General features: G+C 44.7%; 1 protein-coding gene across 1 annotated transcript in view; it reads right to left on the minus strand.

Moving 5' to 3' along the window:
* cacna2d2a (calcium channel, voltage-dependent, alpha 2/delta subunit 2a) overlaps positions 1 to 20,773 on the minus strand; it is a 1,197,503-nt gene that overhangs the window by 220,660 nt on the left and 956,070 nt on the right. Inside the window, exon 11 of the mRNA XM_078209320.1 lies at positions 20,350 to 20,508. Coding sequence (XP_078065446.1) covers positions 20,350 to 20,508 — 159 coding nt within the window. The remainder of the gene's footprint in view (positions 1 to 20,349; positions 20,509 to 20,773) is intronic.

The raw sequence follows: 20,773 nt of genomic DNA on the forward strand, positions 1-20,773 counted from the left end.
CTCGGGGGGACAGTCTCTCGGAGTGGAGGATAAAGGGAGTACGAGGCTCAGGATCCTCGGGGAGTCACTCTCTGGGAGCCGAAAATAAAGGGAGTGCGTGTTTCTAGGCCTTCGGGGGGTTCACTCGGTGGGGGCAGAGGACTCGGGGTTCTTGGGGGGGACACTCTCTGGGAGCGAAGGACTCGGGGTTCTTGGGGGGGACACTCTCTGGGAGCGAAGGACTCGGGGTTCTTGGGGGGGACACGCTCTGGGAGCGAAGGACTCGGGGTTCTTGGGGGGGACACTCTCTGGGAGCGAAGGACTCGGGGTTCTTGGGGAGGACACGCTCTGGGAGCGAAGGACTCGGGGTTCTTGGGGGGGACACTCTCTGGGAGCGAAGGACTCGGGGTTCTTGGGGAGGACACGCTCTGGGAGTGAAGGACTCGGGGTTCTTGGGGGGGACACTCTCTGGGAGCGAAGGACTCGGGGTTCTTGGGGAGGACATGCTCTGGGAGCGAAGGACTCGGGGTTCTTGGGGGGGAGACTCTGGGAGCGAAGGACTCGGGATTCTTCAGCGGGACACTCTGTGGGAGTGAAGGACTCGGGATTCTTGGGGGGGACACTCTCTGGGAGCGAAGGACTCGGGATTCTTGGGGGGGGACACTCTCTGGGAGCGAAGGACTCGGGGTTCTTGGGGGGGACACTCTGGGGGAGCGCAGGACTCGGGGTTCTTGGGGGGGACACTCTGGGGGAGCGCAGGACTCGGGATTCTTCAGGGGGACACTCTGTGGGAGCGAAGGACTCAGGATTTTTGGGGGGGACACTCTCTGGGAGCGAAGGACTCGGGGTTCTTGGGGGGGACACTCTCTGGGAGCGAAGGACTCGGGGTTCTTGGGGGGGAGACTCTCTGGGAGCGAAGGACTCGGGGTTCTTGGGGGGGAGACTCTCTGGGAGCGAAGGACTCGGGGTTCTTGGGGGGGAGACTCTCTGGGAGCGAAGGACTCGGGGTTCTTGGGGGGGACACTGTGGGAGCGGAGGACTTGGGGTTCTTGGGGGGGAGACTCTCTGGGAGCGAAGGACTTGGGGTTCTTGGGGGGGAGACTCTGGCAAACATTGTGCTCAGTTTGAAAAATCCAAGAGTGACATCACAGGACAGCGGTAAGCTGATTGGTTGGTGAGTAATTGATATCAGGGTCCGTTTTTAACTAGCTGAAACGTAAATAAATAAACAAGATAAAAGTTAGGGAACAAAGCTCGGAGGGTAAACGAGTGAAGAAAAAGTGCGTCTAACAGCAGAACCAGGGGGTTAAAAGACTGTAAGAAGGAACAGAATGCAAATTTACATCACCAAAGGAAATCTAAACAGCTGTTTGGGTAAGTACAGTTGGGTCGATACTTACTATTATTATTGGTTATAATTGTTAAGATATCACTCTGTGATTTATTGGTGTAAGAAATATATTCTATGATAACAAACAGCGGAGAAGGAGAGGCCTAGTTGATATTGTTTGATATTAAAAGGATTAAGACATGGAGAGCTCCAAGCTGTGGTCTGCTCTTCTTGCTCCACATGGGAGACCAGGAACTTTTCCAGTTCTCAGGGCCAGCATGGGTGCAGGAAGTGTCTCCAGCCCGCCTTTCATGGCTCTGCCCACTCTGGCTCCGCCCCCTTTGTACTGTCCCTGGCACAGTTATGGTGAGCAGTGCCAGGGTGCCAGGTGGGCAGTGCCAGGGGATACTGCCAGCTGGCACTGCCTGGCCTCACCCTCAGCCACCTGAGGGCTTCAATAGCCTCCGATTCCCCCGGCAAGGCCATCATGTCTGGTCACCCTTGATGGGGACCATACGTGATTCTCTTCAGGGAGAACATCGGCCGGTGAGGTAGTACAAGTAAGTGAACCCAGACAATAGCGTCTCGGACTTGTTAATAATACTCAAATGATGTCATTAATATTTAAATTATATTTGCGCCCTTTCTGTGTACGAATCCAAAACAATGTCAGTAAGGGATTATCATTTATTTTCTTTGTCATACTGAGGAAGTGCTGCATTACCACGGGAACCACCCTTTGACTGAAGAACAAAAAATAGTACAGCACAGGGACAAGCCCTTCAGCCCACCAAGCCTGTGCTGACACATGATTCCTTTCTAAACTAAAGACCAATTGTCGCCACACGGTCCATATCCCTCTATTCCCTGCCTATTCATGTATCTGTCAAGATGCCTCTTAAACGTTGCTGTTATATCTACTTCTACCACCTCCTCTGGCAGCGCATACAGGCATTTACCACCCTCTGTAACATCTCCTTTAAACTTACCCCCTTTCATCTTAAACAAATGTCCCCAACTAATTGACATTTCTATCCTGGGAAAAAGACTCTGACTTTCTATTCTATCCATGCCTCTCATAGTTTTGTATACTTCTATCAGATCGCCCCTCAGCCTCCAACATTCAAGTGAAAACAAACCAAGTTTGTCCAATCTCTGCTCATAGCAAATACCCTTCAAACCAGGCAACATCCTGGTTTAGCTTTTCTGTACCCTCTCCAAAGCCCCCACATCCTTCTGGTAGTGTGGTGGCCAGAACTGCATGCAATATTCCAGATGTGACCTAACTAAGGTTCTGTACAGCTGCAGCATGATTTGCCAATTTTTATACTCAATGCCCTGACCGATGAAGCTAGCATGCCATACACCTTCTTGATGACCTTATCCACTTGTGCTACCACTTTCAGGGACCTGAGGAGGTATACGCCTAGATCCCTCTGTATGTTAATGCTTCTAAGGGTTCTGCCATTTACTTTATACATCCCTCCTGCATTCGACCTTCCAAAATGCACCACCTCACATTTGTCCAGATTAAATTCCATCTGCCATTTCTCTGCCCAAGTCTCCAGGCTATCTATATCTTGCTGTACCCTCTGGTAATCCTTCTCACTAGCCAGAGTTCCTCAATCTTTGTGTCCTCCAAAAACTTATTAATCAGACACCTACTTTCTCCTCCAAATCATTTATATATAATCCAAACTACAAGGGTCCCAGCGATGATCCCTGCAAACAAACTGTTCACAGATTTACAGTCAGAAAACCACCCTCCATCGTTACTCTCTGTCTTCTATGACCAAGCCAGTTCTGCATCCATCTTACCAGCTCACCACAGATCCCATGTGATTTCACCTTCTGTATCAGCCTGCCATAAGGGACCTTGTCAAAGGCCTTGCTAAAGTTCATGTAGACAACATTCACTGCCCTGCCCTCATCAATCATTTTTGTTATTTCCTCAAAAAACTCTATCAAGTTTGAGAGACACAACCACCCCCACACTAAGCCACGGTGCCTATCTCGTCTTTATTTTTCCAAATGTGAGTAAATGCTGTCCCTAAGAATTTCCCAGATTAACCCTGTTGCCCTTCTTAAATGAAGGAACAACATTGGCTATTCTTCAGTCCTCTGGGACCTCTCCTGTGACTAAAGGTGATACAAAGATTTTGTACAAGGCACCAACAATTTCCTCTCTCACCTCCCTCAGTAGGGATCGATCCCACCAGACCCTGGGGACTAGTCTAACTTAATGCTTTTCAAAACACCCAACATGTCCTCCTTTTTTATATTGACATGCCCTAGAATATCAACACACCCCTCTCTGGACTCACCATCCACCATGTCCTTCTCCTCTGTGAATACCAATGCAAAGTATTAGCTAAAGACCTTACCCAGTTCCTCCGACTCCATACATAAATTCCCTCCTTTGTCCTTGAGTGGACCTGCCCTTTCTTTAGTTATCCTCTTATTCTTTAGATACGTATAAAATGTCTTGGGATTTTCCTTAATCCTGTATGCCAAGGGCACTTCATGGTCCCTTTTAGCCCTCTGAACTCCTTGTTTAAGTTCTTTCCTGCTTTCTTTATATTCTTCAAGGGCTCTGTCTGTCTTCAGTTCCCTAAACCTTACATGTGCCTCCTTTTTCTTTTTGACTGAGCTCACAAGTTCTCTTGTCATCCAAGATTCCTGAATCCTGCCATCCTTATCCTCCATTTTCCCAGGAATATGCTGGTCCTGAACTCATGACACATGTGGATTAACTCTCAAACAACCCTCACCAATCTATATTCTCCAATTCCTGCCTAATATTGTTGTAGCCTTCTCCCAATTTAGTACTTTCACCCGAGGACTACTCTTATCCTTATCCATAAGTAACTTAAAACTTGCAGAATTATGGTCACTGTTCCAAAATGCTCTCTCACTGAAACGTCGATCACCTGGCTGGACTCATTCACCAATACCAGATTTGGTATGGCCCCTTCCCTAGCTGGACTACTTACATATTGCTTCAAGAAATCCTCCTGCACGCACCTAACAAATTCCTCCCATCCAAGCTCCTGGTACTAAGAGAGTCCCCGTCAATACTGGGGAAGTTAAAATCACCCATCACAATAACCCTGTTGTTTTTACATTTTTCCATAATCTGGCCATATATCTGTTCCTCTATCTCCCGCTGGCTGTTGAGAGGTCTGTAGTACAACCCCATCAAAGTGATTGCACCCTTCCTATTCTTGAGCTCTACCCATGTGCCCTCGCTAGATGAGCCCTCCAAGGTGTCTCACCAATTTTTACTGTATCACAGCTTGGTATGGCTTCTGCTCTGACCAAGACCGCAAGAAACTACAAAGGCTGTGAATGTAGCCCAGCCCATCACCCAAACCAGCCTCCCATCCATAGACTCTGTCTACACTTCCCGCTGCCTCGGAAAAGCAACTAGCATAATCAAGGACCCCACGCACCTTGGACATACTGTCTTCCACCTTCTTCCATCAGGAAAAAGATACAAAAGTCTGAGGTCATGTACCAACCAACTCAAGAACAGCTTCTTCCCTGCTGCCATCAGACGTTTGAATGAACCTACCATATGTTAAGACGATTTTTCTCTACACCCTAACTATGACTGTAACATTACATTCTGCACCCTTTTCTTTCCTTCTCCCCCGTGAATGGTATACTTTGTATAGCGCGCAAGAAACAATACATTTCACATGGAAGGCATGGTGGCATAGTGGTTAGCACTACTGCCTCACAGCGCCAGGGACCCAGGTTCGATTCCTTAGTCTCTAACTCCTCCTCAATGTTTTCACTTGCTGACCTACTGCTCTGATTCCCATTCCCCTGCCACACTAATTTAAACTAGTGACACTAGCAAAGCTCCCTCCAGTTTAGGTGCAACCCATCCTTCTTGTACAGGATTAGCTGGCGGGGGTATTCACAGACATCTTCAACCTCTTTATACAACAATCTGAGGTCCCTATCTGCTTCAAGAAGACGGCCATCATCCCAGTACCAAAGAAAAGCCAAGCAGCGTGCCTTAATGACTATCATCCGGTGGCTCTGACATCCATCATTATGAAGTGCTTCGAAAGGCTAGTCATGGCATGAATCAATTCCAGCCTCCAGGACTGCCTGGATCCACTACAGTTTGCCTATTGCTGCAACAGGTCCACAGCAGACGCCATTTCCCTGGCCCTGCACTCAACCCTGGAACACCTAGATAACAAAGACACCTATGTCAGACTCATATTTATTGACAACAGCTCAGCCTTCAACACCATTATTCCTACGAAACTCATCTCCAAACTTCGTGGCCTGGGCTTGGCTCCTCTCTCTGCGACTGGATCCTGAACTTACTAACTCACAGACCACAATCAGTAAGGATAGGCAACAGCACCCCCTCCACGATCATCCTCAACACCGGTGCCCAACAAGGCCGTGTTCTCAGCCACCTACTATACTCCTTATACACCTATGACTGTGTGGCCAAATTCCCCTCCAATTCGATTTTCAAGTTTGCCGACGACACCACCGTAGTGGGACGGATCTCAAACAATGATGAGACAGAGTACAGGAATGAGATAGAGAATCTGGAGAACTGGTGCGGTGACAATAATGTCTCCCTCAATGTCAACAAAACGAAGAAGATTGTCATTGACTTCAGGAAGCGTAGAGGAGAACATGCCCCTGTCCACACCAAAGTGGGTGAAGTAGAAAGGGTCAAGAGTTTTAAGTTTTTAGGTGTCCTGGTCCCCCCATGCTGACACTATAGTTAAGAAAACTCAGCAACGCCTCGACCTTCTCAGAAGACTGAGGAAATCTGGCATGTCAGCTATGACTCTCACCAACTTTTACAGATGCACCATGGAAAACATTCTTTCTGGCTGTATCACAGCTTGCTATGGCTCCTGCTTTGCCCAAGGCCACAAGAAATTACAAAAGGTCGTGAATGTAGCCCAATCCATCACGCAAACCAGCCTCCCATCCATTGACTCTGTCTACAGTTCCCCCTGCCTCAGCAAAGCGGCCAGCATAACTACCACCATGCACCCTGGATATTCTCTCTTCCACTTTCTTCCGTCGGGAGAAAGATACTGACTCAAGAAAAGCCTCTTCCCTGCTGCCATCAGACTTTTGAATGGACCTACTTTGCGTTAAGTTGATCTTTCTTTACACTCTAGCTATGACTGTAACACTACATTCTGCACTCCCTCGTTTCCTTCTCTATGAACGGTACGCTTTGTCTGTATAGCGCACAAGAAACAATACTTTTCACTGTAAGCTAATACATGTGACAATAATAAATCAAATCAAATTAAAAAAGGTCCCATCTGCCCTGAAAGACATCCCAATGATCCACATAAGTGAAGTTCTCCCTCCTACACTAGCTCTTTAGCCATGTATTTAACTATACTATCTTCCTATTTCTAGCCTCACTGGCATATGGCACAGGTAGTAATCCTGAAATTACAACCCCAGAGGTCCTGCTTTTCAACTTACTACCAAACTCCCTGAACTCCCTTTGCAGGACCTCGTCGCTTTTCATGCCTATGTTGTTAGTACCAATGTGGACCATGACCTCTGGCTGCTCTCCCTTTTGAGAATGTCCCATGTCCGCTCAGAGACATCCTTGACCCTGGCATCAGGGAGGCAACACACCATCCTGGAGTCTCTTTTGTGGCTTTACATACATAAAAGATTATGTTACACTATTTCAAGAGGGGCAGGGAGTTCGCTTATGTTCATTGCAACATTTCCCTGCACAAAAACCAGGTAGTTTCTCAATAGTTGACTAACTGTGGGACCTTGAGTAAATGGACATTTACTTACGCTACAGAGACAGAATGTAAATTTCTCGAGTGCCACTCTCTCACTGCCCCTGTTTCTTTGCTTAGTTCCTTAATTGTGACTCCTCCCCTTTTATTTCTCTACAGAAGGGAATGAAATGATAGTTGCCAAAGTTTTTATGAGAGAGAGAACTGTCTGGTGGGGATTTAACCTAAAGCGAGGGGCAAGGTTGAGAAGACAGGGCCTTCATGAACAACCTCAGCCAGAAGGGGAATTGAACCTGCATTGTTGGCGTTGCTCTGCATCACAACCAGCCAATTGAGCTAACAAACCATATCCCCTATGTGAATCATCAAATGTTGTATCTCTGGATATTGTGGCAATGGCATAACTGGCATCTTCAGATCCCACCCTGCCCTCAAACTCCTCTGGAGCCTTGTTCCGGTTTTAGCATTTACAACATCATACTATAATAACATGCTCCTCCCATTTCCTGTCACATCTTCAATCCTGTAATCTTATCCCACATTGTCAGATAGCTTTCTCACTGAATGTAGTGGGGTTTGACTTGATGCAATAATATAAAATGGATAATAAACAGTAAATCAGTGTGTTACGATGGCTACAAGGGATCATCAATAGATCTCCCCATGAACCTTGTGGAATATGAATTCCCCTATTGAGCAAGTGGAGGCTCGACAAATAAGAAAGGAGCAGCATGAGTTAAAATCAACTGTCTCTACCCAGACTGGGTACCGCAGGTCTCAGGGCTTTGACTTGTGTACTGCAGCCGCAAATGCAGTGCTTTATTCACTGTGTAAATAAAGGGTGTTGGTGATGGAAGACTGGGCTTGATGAGGTTATTACACAGTGAAAGTCTAAATCTACTTCACTCATTGAGAAGGCTAGTGACTGCCACTTACATCTGACTCACTCTGACCTCTTTCTGCTGAATTCTCTGCCATCTTGTCCTCATTCAACCTCCATGTGAATATCAGTTCTGAGTTTTATTCTTTAATAATGCCATCCCTAATCATTTCTTTAGCTTTTTGCTTCCAATTCATCAATCATCAGTACAGAAATAAAAGCACTCTTCTCTCCCAGGTTCCAAATTAGCATCCTCTGAATTCTAAATGCTTTCTCTCAGGGTCCCGTACTCACAGCTCGTATTCACAGCTCCAGGGTCCTGGGTTCGATTCCCGGCTCGGGTCACTGTCTGTGTGGAGTTTGCACATTCTCCTCGTGTCTGCGTGGGTTTCCTCCGGGTGCTCCGGTTTCCTCCCACAGTCCAAAGATGTGCGGGTTAGGTTGATTGGCCAGGTTAAAAATTGCCCCTTAGAGTCCTGAGATGCGTAGGTTAGAGGGATTAGCGGGTAAAATATGTGGGGGTAGGGCCTGGGTGGGAATGTGGTCGGTGCAGACTCGATGGACCGAATGGCCTCCTTCTGCACTGTAGGGATTCTATTCTATGATGATTCACTGTAAATGATCACAGCACAGAAGGAGCAGCATTTCAGCTATCCACACACATTTCCTCTAGCTTTGCAGATTTTTTCCCTTTAACTCCTTATTCAACTACCTTTTGAAAGTCGCTATTCCCTTTGCTAGAAAATTTGAGTGCCAGAGGACATTGACATAAGGTGCCTTAGCTCAACTTTCAAAGTTCCCATCAAATTTCCCAGGATCTTTTATCTTGTCATCCTCCACTGACCTGTGAAAACTTTATTGCATTTGGCATGTGATCTGCTTGGTTATGCACCACAAGATCTGGTTTGACCACTGTTTGAGCAGTATCCCCTCTTTCTCTCTATAACAAAATATCATCAAACCAGAATTATCTTGAAAAGAAACCATAAGCTTCACTTCTTCACTGCTCTTAACCACTTCCTTTGACCTCATCATCCTTCTCCATTTCACATCCAGCATCAAATGTTTGTCTCCCAAACTGAAGTGATCAACCTCTCTTTACAACTTCTCCCTGCCTCACTCCTGTGGATGGAAAAAGAATGGCTACAACAATAATTTAACAATAATGACAACAGTGGTTTTAAAATGGCTTTTCTGGCTGAGAGTTAAGCATGCTGGGATTATTTTGGTCAATTTATAGATTAAACCAGATGCAGGTTGTAAAGTTGCTCTGGGTAAGGCTCTGGTCTGAGAGCTATGACCTGAAGCTTCCTGTGTTGGCCAGCTAAAGGAAGTTGTTTACATCGACCCAGACATTGCATCTCCGATTTTTATGGCTGTTATGTCTGGAGCATGTAGTTTAAACGAAGTGTAATGGCATTGTTTGCAAGTAATCTCATTGGATGTTTGAGCCACGTGATCGATTTCTGTTTACATAATTGGCTGGATGACAAAGAATCTTCCGGAAGCAAATGAAAGATTGTGGATAAAAGGACATGTGCAGCCTTTGTTTGCCAGCAATAACTCGAAGAGACCAACCATCACAAGGGGACATGAATCCTGAAGGATGCTTCAGAGAAGAAGATAGATTCTACATCGAGGATATGTCTTGGCCAGTGTTTTTCCTAAACTCGGTAGTATCTATTTTAAGTTAAATAGTTAAAGTTAATATGCAGTTAAGAGTTAAAGTTCAATTTGAGTTAGAGTTCAATAAAGAGTTAATGAGTTGCAACTGTTTATGTTTGAATTGGTACTAGAAGTGTTAAATAAAGAAATTGTTGAATTACTCTCCCTGTTTGTCTCATTAAACTGGAATGCTTGGAAGGTGTCTAAATTTAAAGCTGTCTAACACTCCTTTCCTCACCATAAAACAACCAGCAGTTTTTCACCTATCCCATTTTATCCCGTGAAACAATTTCCTCAAATGCTCACCAACTGTTCTTGTCCTGCACCAGGATGGTCATCTGAAGTATATCCCAAGGCTTTAGCTTGGCCCATCACCTGCCCTGATTCAGAGACCTCTTCTGTAACAATGGATCAACATCCATCTCTCTCTTCATCACAACAGAAACTATGCTGACTACCTATACAACATTAGGCTCTGGATGACGGATTATTATCTCTAACTGTATACTGAGAGTACTCCTTTCAATCTGCATTCATAAACATTGCAACTAGACCACCAATTTCATCCTCCTCCCTCTGGTTTGCTTACACTGAAGTAATAATACATTGAGCTAAATTTCAAATCTGATTGATTATCAAAACTATCCTTCTTTGGCATCCAAAACAAGGATACAAAAGGGTCCAGAGGAGCAATTTTTTCACAGAGGGTGGTGAGTGTCTGGAACAAGCTGCCAGAGGGAGTAGTAGAGGCAGGTACAATTTTATCTTTTAAAAAGCTTTTAGACAGTTATATGGGTAAGATAGGTTATAGAGAGATATGGGCCAAATGCGGGCAATTGGGACTAGCTTAGGGGTTTAAAAAAGGGGCAGCATGGACAAGTTGGGCAGAAGGGCCTGTTTCCATGTTGTAAACCTCTATGACTCTATTATGCACCGACAACTGTACCTCACTCTAATTGCTGACAAAACCCTCAGAACGCCTCCTTAACAGGGAAACATTTCCTGGACAAAGAACAAAGAAAATTACAGTACAGGAACAGGCCCTTCGGCCCTCCAAGCCTGTACCGACCATGCTGCCCGACTGAACTAAAACCCTCTACCTTTCCGGGGACCATATCCCTCCATTCCCATCCTATTCATGTATTTGTCAAGACGCCCCTTAAAAGTCACTATCGTATCTGCTTCCACCAGCTCCCCAGCAGTGAGTTCCAGGCACCCACCACTCTCTGGGTAAAAACTTGCCTCGTACACCTTCCTTAAATCTTCCCCTCGCACCTTAAACCTATGCCCCCTAGTAATTGACTCTTCAACCCTGGGAAAAAGCTTCTGACTATCCACTCTGTCCATGCCCCTCAATCTTGGTCGCTCCTCAACCTCCGTCGTTCCAGTGAGAACAAACCAAGTTTCTCCAACCTCTCCTCATAACTAATTTCCTTCATACCAGAAAACATCCTGGTAAATCTTTTCTGTACCCTCTCCAAAGCCTCCACATCCTTCTGGTAGTGTGGCAACCAGAATTGAACACTATATTCCAAATGCGGCCTAACTAAGGTTCTATAAAGCGTCAACATGACTTGCCAATTTTTAAACTCAATGCCTTGGCCGATGAAAGCAAGCATGCCGTATGCCTTCCTGACTACCTTCTCCACCTGCATTGCCATTTTTAGTGACCTGTGTACCTGTACACCCAGATCCCAGGTACAGCATAGGTTAGTTACATAACAAAGCACCTACTCCACGCAGAATCATAAAATGATTACAGCACAGAAGGAGGCCATTCAGCCCATTGTGCCACTGTCAGCTCTTTGTAAGAGCAACTAAGCTAGCCCCACTCCACCGCACTTTCCGTATAGCCCAGCAAATTGTCTTTATTCAGCTGTTTATCTAATTTCCTTAAGAAAGCCACAATTGAATCTACCTACAACACATTGAGGTAGTGCACTCCTGATCCTTGGTCCAAACATGGAACACTGATTGAAGTCATACTGGGCACAGAGGAAGATGATGCAGTTATTGGAGGTCAGTGACCTCAGTCCAGGACATCACTGCAGGAATCCCTCAGGGTAGTGTCGTAAGCCCAACCATCTTCAGCTGCTTCATTAATGACCTTCCTCCCATCATAAGGTCAGATGTGGGGTTGTTTGCTGATGATTGCACAACATTCAGCACCATTTGCGTTGCCTCAGAAACTGAAGCAGTCCACATCCAAATGCAGCAACACCTGGACAATATCGGCTTGGGTTGACAGATTGCAAGTAACAATCACACCACACTAGTGCCAGGTAATGACCATCTCCAACAAGAGAGAATCTAACAATCACTCCTTGACATTAAATGGCATTATCATCGCTGAATCTCCCACTGTCAAAATTGTGGGGGTTACCATTGACCAGAAACTCAACTGGACCAACCATATCAATACTGTGGCTACAAAAGCAGGTCAAAGGCTAGGAATTCTGCAACGAGTAACTCACCTCCTGACTCCACCATCTACAATACACAAGTCAGGAGTATGATGGAATACTCTTCACTTGCCTGGATGGGTGCAGTTCCAACAACATTCAAGAAACTTGACACCATCCAGGACAAAGCAGTCTGTTTGACGCAGACCCCATCAAAAAACATTCACTCCCTCAACCACCAATGTCCAGTGGCAACAATGTGCACCATCTACAAGATGCACTGCAAGATCTCATCAAGACTCCTTAGACATCACCTTCCAAATCTACGACCACTACCATCTAGAAGGACAAGGGCAGCAGATACCTGGGAACACCACCACCTGGAGGTTCCCCTCCAAGTCACCCACCATCCTGACTTGGAAATGTATCCTAATTCCTTCATTGTCACTGGTTCAAAATTCTGGAACTCCCTTCCTAACAGCACTGTGGATGTACTTACACCTCATGGGCTGCTGTGATCCAAGAAGAAGTTTAACAACACCAGGTTAAAGTCCAACAGGTTTATTTGGTAGCAAAAGCCACACAAGCTTTCGGAGCTCCAAGCCCCTTCTTCAGGTGAGTGGGAATTCTGTTCACAAACAGGGCATATAAAGACACAGACTCAATTTACATGAATAATATTCCATGAACATGGAGTCCATGAAGCGGTCATGGACTTAATTTTAAGCCGGGCAAGTGGTTGAAGTATCAATGGGGAGCATTTTGCAGACAGGAATCATAACTCAAATTCAAGAGTTTTGTGGAAAAGGGCAAGGATGGGCCTGAAATCAAAATTCTAAACCGGGGGAAGGCTGACTTTAATAAAATCTGATATAATTTGGCCAGAGTGGACTGGAAGCAGAGACTTTTAAGTAAGTCTGTGACAGAACAGTAGGATACATTCAAGAAGGAAATAGGGGGAGTATAGGGCCAACATGTTCCAAAAATGAAAAAGGGTTGGACCAACAAATCCAGTGAACTCTGCATATTGAGGGATATACAGGATTGGATAAAGAGGATAAATTGGAGGCTTATGGCAGACATTGAGGGCTTAAAACAGCAGAAGCCCAAGAGTATAGAGTGTGCAAGAAAGAAATTTAGGAGACAAAAAAGGGCCATGAAAGGATACTAGCAGGTAAAATAAAGGAAAATCCTAAGTTGTTTTACAAGTACATTAAGGGTAAAAAGATAACTAGTGAAAGAGTAGGGCCATTAAGGGCCACAGTCGTAATTTGTGTGTGGAGCCGGAAGAGGGAGGTAGGGTTCTAAATGAATGCTTTGTGTCGATGTTAACTAGTGAAAGAGACAATGTGGCTGTAGAAATCAGGGAAAGGATTGTGATACAATCAAAGAAATTAACATAGACGAAGAGGAGGTCCTGAATAGTCTGGTGGCTTAAGGGCCAGATGAAATGTATCCCAGGCTGTTGACTAAAGAAAGGGAGGAAATAGCAGAGATGCTGGCAATAATTTTCAATTCCTCTCTTACCCTGTTTGAGAGCAGATTTCCACTCCATCTGACGAAGGAGCAGGGCTCCGAAAGCTAATGGCATTTGCTACCAAATAAACCTGTTGGACTTTAATCTGGTGTTGTTAAAACTCTTACTGTGCTTACCCCAGTCCAACGCCGGCATCTCCACACAGGAGAGCTGCCAGAGGACTGGAGGATAGCCAGTGTGGCACAATTATTCAAGAAGAGAGGAAGGGTTAAACCAGGAAACTACAGGTGCTTTTCTGACTGGGAGACTGTGTCGAGTGGGGTTCTGCTGGGATCAGTGTTAAGGTCCTTGCTGTTTGTAGTTTATATAAGTGACTTGAATGTAGGAGAGTTCATCAGCAAGTTCATGAATGATACGAAAATGGTGAGGTGGTAAATAGTGAACAGGATAGTCTTAGATTTACAGGAGGACAGACTGTCAGGTGGGCTGATCAGTAACAAATGGAATTCAATCCAGATGAATGTGAGGTGATACACTTAGGCAGGACAAACAAAGCAAAGGAATACGTGATGAATGGCAGAACCCTGGGAAGTACAGAGGGACTGAATGGCCTATTCCTGTTCCTATGTTTAGATGGCGTGGAATTTTTAAAGTGCATCCAGCTTTTTATGCCAGTACGTAAATAGTCTCACCAGGAATGGGGCAATGCTAGAAAGACCTTGGAGTGCATGTACAACAGTCCCTTAAGGTAGCAGGACAGGTGGACAAAGTGAATAAGAAAGCATATGGTACACTTGCCTTTATTAGCTAAGGCATTGAGTTTAAGAGCAGGGAGTTTAACCTGGAACTAGATCAAGTGTTGGTTAGGCTACAGCTAGAGTATTGCATGCAGGTCTGGAATCCACATTATAGGAGGGATATGATAACATTGGAAAGGGTGCAGAGGAGGTTCACCAGGATGTTGCCTAGGCTGGAGAGTTTTAGTTATGAAGAGAGTTTGGATAAACTGAGGTTATTTTCCTTGAACAGAGGAGACTGAGGGGGACATGATTGAGATGTATAAAATTAGGAAAGGCATTAATAGAGTAGACAGTTAGAAATTTTTAGTCTTTCGCGAGGGATCAATGACTAGGGGTGTGGAATTGTACGAACTAAGTAAGGGCATGATGGGAAAATTGGTCAACTATTTGTTACAATATAAAGAATGGCTGACCAAAGCTATTTCAAAATGCCAGACCGCTGTAAGAGTTAATAAGGCTGTATGAGTAAATAAAACAAGATAAGGTCAGGGAGGAAGGAGTCACCGACCTTCTTCTGTTTCATCAAAGGACAAGATAAGGGTATGAATAATGAGACAAAGAGTTCTCGGAGGTCAGCAAGTTAAAACATGATTAATGATATTGCTTATTACTAATCGAATTCCTGAATATGCTCTGGTCACAAAAACTGATAATGATTATGCATAAATACTGAACTGATTCTTTGTATAATTGCGGACTTGAGGAGGAATCAGCAAGTTGCACCAACTGCTCTCTGAACTCAAGTTTCAGCCAAAACTGCATGTAGTCTGTCGTAAATAAATAGTTGTATTGTCGGAATGAATTTTGTTTGAGTCTATCTATCACAGTCAGGAAGCAGGAAAAGTTTCTACTTCAACAGGGGGCATAGATAGTTAAGGGGCAGGAAGGTAGAGGGGATGTGAAGAAAACCTTTTATACCCAAAGGGTGGTGGGAGTTTAGAACTCACTGCCTGGAAGGGTGGTGGAGGCAGAGACCCTTATAACATTTAAGAATATTTAGATGTGCACTTGCGATGCCACAGCATACAAGGCTATGGGCCAAGTGCTGGAAAATGGGATTAGAATAGTTAGGTGGTGAGTCTTTGACCAGTGCAGATGCAATGGGTTGAAGGGCCTTTTTCTGTGCTATGTACCTCTATGATTATGACACTCTGTTTCCTTATATCACCAATGGATCTTTCACCATTCATACTATACCTGTCTCCTTTGGTACTCAACCCTTCTATTACTGAAAATAGTGGCTTTCAAAAGAGAATTGGATAAACGGTTGAAGGGAAAAAATCTACAGAGCTACAGTGAAAGGGTCGGATTTATGCAGCTCACTAAAATGCTCTTTCAGAGAGCCAGCATGGACTTAACGGGCTGAATGACGTCCTTCCATGATGACACGAAGATGAGTGATAGAGCAAAGTGTGCAGAGGACACTGAACATCTGCAGATATAGGAGAAACTTCTTTACCCAAAGACTTGTGAATCTGTGGAATTCCCTGCCCAGTGAAGCAGTTGAGGCTACCTTGTTGAATGTTTTTAAGGCAAAGATAGATATATTTTTGAACAGTAAAGGAATTAAGGGTTAAGGTGAGTGGGTGGATAAGTGGAGCGGAGTCCACGAAAAGGTCAGCCATGATCTTATCGAATGGCAGAGCAGGCTCAAGGGGCCAAATGGTCTACTCCTGCTCCTAATTCTTATGTTCTATACTGTGACCATTCTATGACACACTGTCCCATCAGATGCTCCCAGAGCAGGTATAGCATTGGTTAGATTGGTGAAACACTACTGCCAGGAGAAACACTGGGGTTGATAGGATCTGTGCAAGCTGGACAGGTTGCATCTGAACTAGAACAAGTCCAATATCCTTGCTGGGAGGTTTGCGTGTTCTGTTGAGGAGGTTTTAAACTAATTTGGCAGGGGGGGTGGGACACAGAGTAGATGTACAATTGGGAGTGAGATTCAGTCAAATCTTGAAGGAAAATTAGGTCAGTCCAGCAAGCAGAGAAGACATGCGAGGATTGGAAGGCTAAATTGCATCTAATTTAATGCAAGGAGCCTGTCTGGTAAGACGGATGAACTTAGAGCATTGATCAGCATGTGGAAATATGATATTGTTGAAATCACTGAGCCATGATTGAAGGAAGGGCAGGACTGGCAACTCAACATTCCAGAGTATAGAATTTTCAGGTGTAATGGGGTGTTGTAAGAGAGGATGGGGTATTACTTTATTGACAAAAGAGACAATCATTGCAGTAATAAGGGGGGGATGTCTTAGAAGGCTCTTCAAATGAGGCCATATGTGTGGAACTTCAAAACAAAAAAAGGGATGATCACTTTGCTGGGATAATGCAATTTAGCCTTCCAATCCTCACATGTCTTTGCCTGCTGGACTGACCTAATTTTCCTTCAAGATTTGACTGAACCTCACTCCCAACAATCAGAGGAGATAGAGGAACAGGTATGTAGACAAATCACAGAGAGGTGTTAGAGGAATAGGGTTATAGTAGTAGGGGATTTCAATTTCACCAATATTAACTGAAATCATTTTAGTGTGAAAGAATTAGGGATTAAATTAAAAGTGAGATTATACAAATTACGCTTTTATTCTCTTGAATTTAGAAGGTTGAGGGGTGATCTGATAGAAGTCTGCAAAATATTTACAGGGAAAGACATGGTGGATAAAGATAAACTGTTTCCAGTAGTTGAAGGCTCTAGAATAAGGGCCATAATTTAAAAATTCGGGCCAAGCCATTCAGGAGAGACATTAGAAAACACTTCTACATGCAGAGAGTGCTGGAGGTTTGGAACTCTCTTTCTCAGATGGCGGTAGATGCAGCTTCAATCTATTACCCCAATCGTGATTTAATTTTAATCTTGCTTTCTCGGATGAACCAGTTCTGGTTAGAGTGTGGGGTATGGGGCTGGAGTTTGAAACCCTGGGGTTAAGTCTGAGATAGACAAAGTTTTATTGAGCAGGGGTACCAAGGGATATGGGTCTAGGGCAGGTACATGAAGTTAGGTCACAGATCAGCCATGATCTTATTAATTGGCAGAGTGGGCTCGGGGGGGTTGAATGGCCTACTCCTTATGTTTTTATATCCCTATGATTAGATGGGGAGGAACTTTCGTGGATATTCCTACCAGGGATGGAGCAGTGCTAGACCTAATCCGAGGGAATGAAGCTAGGCAAGTGGAGAACTTCAGGTTTTTAGGTGTCCAGATCACCAACAATCTGTCCTGGACCCTCCATGCTGACACTGTAGTAAGAAAGCCCACCAACTTTCTCAGAAGGCTAAGGAAATTTGGCATGTCCACTACTACTCTCATCAAGTTTTACAAAGGCACCATAGAAAACATTCTTTCTGGTTGTATCACAGCTTGGTATGGTTCCTGCTCTGAGCAAGACCACAAGAAACTATAAAGGGTTGTGAAGCTCAGTCCATCACGGAAACCAGCCTCTCATCCATCGACCCTGTCAACACTTCCCGCTGCCTCAGAAAATCAGCTAGCATACTGTTGAAATTTTTACGGTTAAGATTTGGACCAGCGATCCAGGCTGGAATCTAGGTCCTTGGAGCGAAAGATCAGCCTGCATACTCCCTATTCCCACACTTCCTCATAGAATCACAGAATCCCTACAGTGCAGAAGGAGGCTATTTGGCCCGTCCAACCAGCACCGACAACAATCCCACCCAGGCCCTATGCCTGTAACACCACGTATTTACTCTACTGGTCCCCCTGACACTAAGGGGCAATTTAGCATAGCCAATGCACCTAACCAGCACATCTTTGGACTGTGGGAGGAAACTGGAGCAGCGGAGGAAACCCACACAGATACGGGGAGAACATGCAAACTCCACACAGACAATCACCTGAGACTGGAATTGAACCCGGGTCCCTGGTGCTGAGAGACAGCAGTGCTAACCACTGTGCCGCCCATAAAGATATATTTTCTAAATGTCACAAACAGGCTTACATTAACACTGCAATCAAATTACTGTGAAAAGTTACTGTGAAGTTACTGTGAAAATCACGGAGTCGCCACACTCCGGCGCCTGTTCTTTGATTTGATTTATTATTGCCACATGTATTAGTATACAGTGAAAAAGTATTGTTTCTTGCGCACTATACAGACAAAGCATACCGTACAAAGAGAAGGAAGGGAGAAAGTGGAGAAAGTAGTGTTACAGTCATAGTTAGCGTGTAGAGAAAGATCAACTTAATGCAAGGTAGGTCCATTCAAAAGTCTGATGGCAGCAGGGAAGACGCTGTTTTTGAGTCGGTTGGTATGTGATATCAGACTTTTGTATCTTTTTCCCGATGGAAGAAGGTGGAGGAGAGAATGTCCGGAGTACGTGGGGTCCTTGATTATGCTGGTTGCTTTTGCGAGGCAGAGGGAAGTGTAGACAGTGTTAATGGATGGGAAAGTGATGGACTGGGTTTCATTCATGACTCTTTGTAGTTTCTTGCAGTCTTAGACAGAGCAGGAGCCATACCAAGCTGTGATACAACCCGAAAGAATGCTTTCCACGGTGCATCTGTAAACGTTGGTGAGAGTTGTAGCAGACGTGCCAAATGTCCTTAGCCTCCTGAGAAAGTAGAGGCGTTGGTGGGGTTTCTTAACTGTAGTGTCCGCATGGAGGGACCAGGACTGGTTGTTGGTGATCTGGACACCTAAGAACTTGAAGCTTTTGACCATTTCTACTTCATTTCCATTGATGTAGACAGGGGCATGCCCTTCACTATGCTTCCTGAAGTCGATGACTATCTCCTTCGTTTTGTTGACAGGGAGGGAGAGATTATTGTCTCCACACCAGCTCACCAAATTCTTTATCACTTTCCTGTACTGTGTCCCGTCATTGTTTGAGATCCACTTGATGCATTGAGTGGCACAGTGGCTGTTCTGGTAGACTGAGGGAGAATTTAGCACAGCCAATGCACCTAACCAGCACGTCTTTCAGACTGTGGGAAGAAACCGGAGCACCCGGAGGAAACCCACGCAGACACGGGGAGAACATGCAGACTCTGCACAGACTGTGACACAAGCCGGCAATCGAACCCTGGTCCCTTGCGCTGTGAGACAGCAGTGCTAACAACTGTGCCACCATGCCGCACAATATCATTACCTCAAGAATAAAACCTGTCGACACCACAATTTAACTAATCAACATGTCTCTATTAAATGCACGGTCTTAAAAGATCAGGCATTGAATATGGCACAGACAGGCAGTATTGGATCCACCACACATTATAGGCAAGGGAATGGAATATCATGGGCTGTGTGACTGATCCAATATCACCCATTTTGTACCACCACCAGAGACAAACCTTTTCAATCATGTTAAATTATCTTTGTCAGTGGCTTAGTAATCCAGAGGCCCAGGCTAATGCCTGGGGGACATGAGTTCAAATCGCACCATGAAAGTTGATGGAATTTAAATTCAATTAATTTATCTGGAATGAAAAGTTAGTCTTAGTAATGGCGACCAAGAAACTATCATTGATTATCATAAAAACCTATCTGACACATTAATGTCCTTTTGGGAAGGAAATCTTCCGTTCTTACGTGGTCTGGCCTACATGTGACTCCAGACCCACAGCAATGTGTTTGATTCTTAACTGCCCACTGAAGTGGTCTAGCAAGCCACTCAGTTCAAGGGCAATTAGAGATGAACAAAAAATGTTGCCTTGCCAATGTAACACACATCAAACGAAAGAATACAGAAAAAAAATGTTTCTGTCCTTATTTGGAATCTTATTACTAATGGCAAAAACAGTAGAACTGACTCAGAAATGTGGAAGAGCTAAATTAATATGCTCAGTTAGAATGTCATGTGTATGGAGGAAGTCGGGAATGCAGATGGTGAAGCAGTGGAGCAGGGCCAAGGTCAACACCTGTTTGTTCTGCTAAATACTAATCAGACTCTAAAAGCAACTGTTAATGAGTTGACAATTCAGGATTAAAGGAAGCCAATGCTTTCCTCCTGTAATTAAATCAAGGAGTTAAAAAGGTAACAGTTGATCTTTTCAGGATGGTTGGTAGGTTTCATTGTGCTTACGTTGAGTAGCTGATCAAAGGCATAATTGAACCCTGATTTGTAATCTGTGACTCCTTTGGCAACCATCTCTTGCACGGCATCTTGCAGAACCTTCTTATTCCGCACATTAGCTTGAACCAGCTGCTTGAAGCAGGCCACTGGAATGGCTTCATCATTGAACTGAAAGAGAAAGAAGATTGTCACAAGCTAGTCAAATAACAGCATAAACCAAATGTCCACAATATCAAACCAGCTGGCCATTCATCAACCAATCACAGGCCAATTGTGTTCTCAAAGTCCAAATAGTCAAATGGCCAATTTCAAACAATCAACAAAACAACAACTTTCATTTATATAATTGCCTGACGATGCATGTAAGGGAGAGAGCTCACACCTCTAGATACAGGTGCCCTTGTAGCATGTTTAAAATATGCTCTGTTTCAGC

Source organism: Mustelus asterias, chromosome 3 (genome assembly GCF_964213995.1).
Source record: "Mustelus asterias chromosome 3, sMusAst1.hap1.1, whole genome shotgun sequence".
Classification (NCBI taxonomy): Eukaryota; Metazoa; Chordata; class Chondrichthyes; order Carcharhiniformes; family Triakidae; genus Mustelus; species Mustelus asterias.